This window comes from Mangifera indica, unplaced genomic scaffold (genome assembly GCF_011075055.1).
Source record: "Mangifera indica cultivar Alphonso unplaced genomic scaffold, CATAS_Mindica_2.1 Un_0085, whole genome shotgun sequence".
In the NCBI taxonomy this organism is placed as follows: domain Eukaryota; kingdom Viridiplantae; phylum Streptophyta; class Magnoliopsida; order Sapindales; family Anacardiaceae; genus Mangifera; species Mangifera indica.
In genome coordinates, this window is record NW_025401177.1 from 77,213 (window position 1) to 83,212 (window position 6,000).

Below are 6,000 nucleotides of genomic sequence, written 5' to 3' on the forward strand. Positions count from 1 at the left end.
CTTCAACAGCAAGAATTTAAGTCCTACCCCATTACCAACCGTTTCAATAAAAAGCACTGCATTAAAATCTCATTACGCCTTAGGTATTTCCAACCCAAGATGTTTATTATATTATATGTCTATTTTCCTACCTGTTGTGACATATAACCTGATTTAATAATGCAATCTTTGATCGTTTATATTAAGAAAATATTAAAAAGAAAATCTTATTATATAGATGCAGGTTAGCTTGCCCCTTTAACTCGGTCACCATGTCGGCTTCCATAAAGTTTGGGTTTCACTTCTTGTTCTATAAATTCGGTTAAAAAAAAAATCAGGGGCCCCGTGGAAGGAAAAAGCAATTGGGAATTAAAAGGACAGCTGTCGAGTGTAAGCGGCATGTAAAGCCAAAAATCTGAAATGAGGATCATCTACCGAAGGATGAAACGGAAAAGCATCGGGCTGTTTTGGGTTAGTTAATATTTTATTATTAAAATTAAAAAATTATTTTAAAAATAAATTAGTTTAAAAATTAATAAATATAAATTATTATTATTTTTGATAAAATTTGATAAATTAAATAAATATAAATAATTATTATATTTGATTAATTATAATAAAAAATACTAATATATTATTTTACTTAAATATTTTTTAGTATAATTATTATAAAATATTTTTTTATAATATTTATTATATTAATTAAAAATGTGATTATTTTTACTTTAAAAAAATTAATAAATAAAAATATAGTTATAATAAAATGAAGATTATTTAATGTGGAGATGGTAATCAAATTATCCTTTATATTTTTGTCACATCACCATTAGTAATAAAATATTATTAGAATGTTTTATTATTTATAAACCAAACAAAGTAATGTAAGTAATAAAAGATAGATTATCAAAATAATCTTTAATGTCTCCTAACTAAACGCACTCTAAGGGTTTACGAACACATCACTTTGGTTACATTATTGTTTATCTAGATCGTTGATGTGGCAATATCATTAATAAGAATAATTTTATGTGTATAAAAATTGTATAATTATGTGGTTAATTTATTTTTAATATAACAATTCAATTTGAATAAAATTTTTGATATAAAAAATATATAATTTTATATACAAATAATACTGAATTATTATATAATATATTATTATTTTTATATATAATTATACATATTATTTATATATATATATATATATATATATATATATATATATATATTTTGATAACAACAAACTCTATTAAAATTAAATTATCCTTTAAGATTAAATTAAGTCACACCAAAAATTAATAATATTGAATTAAATAAATTAATAATTTAATTTTAAAATACAATCACGAGAGACTTAAACATATTTTATACATAATTTTTTTTGTTCTCGTTTAAATTACCTAAAACACCGGTATCAGAGTTATGGTTCCACAGTAACAGGCGATTTCGTAGGAAGCAAGTACTTATCACAATTCACACATGTGCCACACGTAAAAAATATTTCTTTATCTAAAACGATGCCGTTTCTGGAATATTAAGCTATATATTTTAAGAGAAATGACAGAATTTCCCGGAAATAAATATCGTTAGGATGGGGGACCTGTTTGGTTGCAAACGCACGGCAAAACCCGCTACTTTCAAATGCTCCCATAGCTTTCGTTAGTAGCCTATAAAGAATGGATTAAAGAAGCAGCTGCAACGACACTAAGAAGAAGAAAACGAAAACAATTCAAAGATTGCGTGCGTGCACGTTAACGCCAACATTTTCGGATGCACACGTACGTACATTAGCACTTTCCGATCATCTAGCAATAACATTTTATAAGGAGAATAAATATCAAAGAAACCGAAGCAGGAGAGAGAGCGAAAGATATGGATACTTTGTGCTTGAAAAGCGGGATCACCGGAATAGCTCCGTCGATCTCCGTGGGCGGGGGCGTTGAAGTCCGTTCAAACGCAACACAACAAATGAGTGCGGTTGGGAGGTCCACGGTGGATAAATCAACGGGGGCTACGCTGCCTAACAAAACGATGTCGTCGAGGTTGTTTTTTTTCGGATATCCTTTCAAGTCGTTGTGGCCGGGGCTGGGGGGAGGTGATGGAAATAGTAAAAGATACAAAGGGATTGCATTAGAAGACGCCATTTTGGTGGAGAATGGAGAGAAGTCGAATGATGAAGTCTGTTGCGAGAATGAAACGACAATGGAGACATCGTATAGGGAAGGGCGTGGTGGGAATTGGGTGTTGAAGATTCTGCACGTGAGGTCTCTCTGGAAAGACAGAGAAGACACGAGACATCGTGAAGGATTAGAGAAGGAACAGGGTGCTATGGTGGATGGTCAAATGGACGATGACGAAGCTGATGATGAGGAGGAATGTGAAGTTTGTAAAATTGATGATGACGAAAAAGAGTTTGAGTTTGACAAAGAGTCTTTTTCAAGTTTGCTACGGAAGGTTTCATTAACTGAAGCCAAGCTTTATGCTCAAATGTCATATTTGGGGAACTTGGCTTATTGCATTCCAAAAATCACGGTATGATTTAGTTTTTTCTTCTTTTTGAGGTAGAAGTGTCTTTGCTGGATGGTTTACAATATAATCATGTTTGAAAGTCCGTAGTTTTCTGATCTTTAGCATTGAGAGCTGGTGTAGATCTTTCCCGAAGAAATCTAATCGAACTGTTTGGCTCTCAGTTCTTATATTGTTTATATCTTTGAAATTTTCTCAATTTCTTTAATGTTTTATGTTTCCACTATGAATAACTTGCGGTATTATGAAAAAATTTTAATTTGCTTTAGATCTGGAGGAAAGATCTTGTGTTAATTTGTATATTCTGGGGTTCAAGAGATAATTGTTAACGAGGTTCCAAAACTAGGAGTATAAACACATATAAGTACCATGTTAAGTCCAATGGAGAAAAAAAGGTTGAAGAAATGGTTACCTTATCAGGCAAGGTTTTGATTACATAGATATTTCTACAGTTTGATAGATGTGATTGAGCAGTTTTTGATGCATTTTGGTCATACAAACTCTATTAATGTTTTCTCTGTTATCCTCAGTATATAATTTAAATATATGAAGGGGTGATCCTTTATTTTATCATTATATTGGAATTTCATCTGTCAATACCGTATTTTCTGTAAACTGACTTTGGTATGCATTGAATGTGCATGCCAACTATCATGGTATGCTTAACCAGAATGGAATATGTATTTTATTTCCTTTTGGTCAGACAGGAAATCTACTCAAATATCGTGGCCTACAGTATGTGACTTCTTCAATAGAGAAAAAAGATTTGGCAACGAAACATGAGAAGAATCAGGTGGCTTCTGAAAAGCAGGAAGCAGAAAGCAAGCCAGAGGATGAGGCCAAAGGCAAGGAACAGAAAAACAATGGTTATCGAATCAGTGCATCTACTGCTTATCAAATAGCTGCCTCTGCTGCTTCTTATCTACATTCTCACACAAAGAGCATTCTACCATTCAAATCCTCAAAATCCGATGCTTGTGCAAATTTATCAGAAAGAGGCAGTAGAACTGATGGCAATATTAATATGATGAATGCAGAGGTAGCCTCTGTCATGGCAACCACTGATTCAGTGACGGCTGTGGTTGCTGCAAAGGAGGAAGTGAAGCAAGCTGTTGCAGATGATTTGAAATCAACACGTTCATCACCCTGTGAGTGGTTCATTTGTGATGATGATCAAAGTTGTACGAGGTTCTTTGTCATTCAGGTAACACAGAATGGGTTTATTCTAAAATTTAATCTAACTAATGATATGAAGCACTCATCAAAACTTTTTTCATAAGGTCGCTTATATGAACTTGGTTTTTTCCTTTTTGGTTTAGGGGTCTGAATCTTTGGCATCCTGGCAGGCAAATTTACTTTTTGAGCCTTGTCAGTTTGAGGTAATTTTTATGTTGTATATTTGCTAAATATTAATTGGCTGTTCTCATCTTATTTAATAATTTTTTAATTGAATTGTGAATTCTCAACATTTGAGACGCTTGAGGTAGATGTCTTTGCTTCCTTATGAAGTTGTATTAGGTAATATATGATGAATGCTATTAAGGGTTTCTCATGCATGCAATTTATAGAATGGAAAAAAAAGGATCAATTAGATATGTTCACAAGGACTGACAAATGCAATTTTTCTCTAGGAATTCGATGTGCTAGTGCATAGAGGTATATATGAGGCTGCAAAAGGGATATATGAACAGATGTTGCCTGAAATTCATGCACACTTAAAGGCTTGTGGCAAACGTGCAACATTCCGCTTCACTGGACACTCTCTTGGGGGTAGCTTGTCACTACTTATAAACCTTATGTTGCTCATACGGGGTGAAGTGCCAGCATCTTCCTTGCTTCCTGTGATAACATTCGGTGCACCGTCTATCATGTGCGGAGGTGATCATCTTCTTCACAAGCTTGGGTTGCCACGAAGTCATGTTCAGGCAATAACAATGCACAGAGATATAGTCCCTCGGGCCTTCTCTTGTAATTATCCTAATCATGTTGCAGAGCTTCTGAAGGCTGTTAATGGGAAATTCCGTAATCATCCTTGTCTAAATAACCAGGTATAATTTCTAGTGTCATAGAAAGAAGTTTCAACTTATATAATATTCAAGTTAATCATGTAAGTCAACTTTTCAAGTAGCTGACTTATACATGTCTCTACCATTTACTGCAGAAACTATTATATGCTCCAATGGGGGAGCTTCTAATACTACAGCCGGATGAGAGAATTTCCCCTGAACATCCCCTCCTTCCTTCTGGCAGTGGGTTATATTTTTTAAGCTGCCCATTGTTGGACACTGGTGATGCTGAGAAGCAGCTGCAGGCTGCGAAGTTGGTATTCTTTAATTCCCCACACCCACTTGAGATCCTAAGTGATCGCTCTGCATATGGTTCTGAAGGAACGATTTTCAGAGATCATGATATGAATTCTTATTTAAGATCTGTGCGGAGTGTGATTCGCCAAGAGCTGAATCAGATCAGGAAGGCCAGGAGAGAGCATCGTCGCAAGTTTTGGTGGCCTCTTGTGTTACCGCATGGAATATATTCTGGTCACATGTCAGCAAACTTGGGAGGCCTATACCAATTCAGATTTTCTGGCATCCTTCATACCGGTAAAGAATCCTTAAAACGATTTAGCAGGCTTGTTGCATCACAGTGCATGCATTTGCTTGTGGTGCTCTTGTTCCCTGCAAGATTGTTACTTCTAGGGGCATATAACCTGATCAGCTTCAGATGAGTGGTCTAATGGGTTGCCACAATGTATATACTTTGATAGAGAAGATTGTACAGTGAGGGCACATGGCTGGCTATTTAGTTGGTTAGTTAATTTGGATTAACTGATTTTTTCTTTTTCATTGGATTTGGATATCAAAAGCAATTGATATATTGAAATGATATGTAAAGAAAAAAGAAACAGTCAATATCATTCGATAGAAAAATGAAATTATAGTTTGGATTCAGTTTTGGATGACCTAAGTCTCAATTTGTTACATGCAATTTCAAGATTGTGAAAGTTTAAGAACTCTTGCTAAAATTGATGGATAAATCTTAGATGGATGCAATAATTTCATTTGACTATGAGTTTTAGAGAGCGGTTAATTAAATTGAAGTGGTTCAAGATAACACTGTGTAATAAATTTGCCGACTGGTGCATTGTGTGGATGGTTTTTCAAAATATCTCAATCAGTCATCAGTAGTTCGGTCGTTTTAGCTCCGGATGGTGTTAAGTTGCCTAACTTGGGCACATTCTAAAGAAACACAAAATGCATTACTATTACTTTTTTACTTAAATTTTCTCTGGGATATTTGAACCCTAAAGTTTATGCTCTTCTGCATGAGTTTTAACCATGTAGTTATTGACCCGGGACTTGCTGGCATTTCTTTGTATTTTTTGAGACACCTAAATATTTGCTAGTCAAATGTGTCTGAGAGTCATTTGCAAGGCCCACATCAACCGATTTGGCAAATGTGAGAGCTAGAGAAATCGACAAAGCAGAAGCCTTTTTT

At 34.3% G+C, this 6,000-nt stretch overlaps 1 protein-coding gene across 2 annotated transcripts; it reads left to right on the forward strand.

Annotated features, from left to right (window-relative positions):
- The first annotated feature begins 1,570 nt into the window (after nucleotides 1–1,570).
- On the forward strand, nucleotides 1,571–5,461 carry LOC123207519 (phospholipase A1 PLIP2, chloroplastic-like). Of its 2 annotated transcripts, none has more exons than XM_044625018.1 (5): nucleotides 1,571–2,511; nucleotides 3,176–3,709; nucleotides 3,825–3,884; nucleotides 4,137–4,553; nucleotides 4,667–5,461. In XM_044625018.1, exons 1-5 carry the CDS (start codon nucleotides 1,852–1,854, stop codon nucleotides 5,228–5,230), a joined length of 2,235 nt encoding a protein of 744 aa, XP_044480953.1. In that variant the 5' UTR covers nucleotides 1,571–1,851; the 3' UTR covers nucleotides 5,231–5,461. The 2 variants fall into 2 exon arrangements, with proteins under 2 accessions (XP_044480953.1, XP_044480954.1); XM_044625019.1 differs by having other exon boundaries at nucleotides 3,209–3,709.
- Nucleotides 5,462–6,000: the final 539 nt, after the last annotated feature.

Bases quoted from the DNA above. Each gene is read 5' to 3' on its own strand.
- LOC123207519 (XM_044625018.1), top strand. From the start codon at position 1,852: ATGGATACTTTGTGCTTGAAAAGCGGGATCACCGGAATAGCTCCGTCG. The intron at 3,885-4,136 runs GTAATTTTTATG...ATTTTTCTCTAG, and splicing joins TTGAGCCTTGTCAGTTTGAG to GAATTCGATGTGCTAGTGCA. The intron at 4,554-4,666 runs GTATAATTTCTA...CATTTACTGCAG, and splicing joins ATCCTTGTCTAAATAACCAG to AAACTATTATATGCTCCAAT.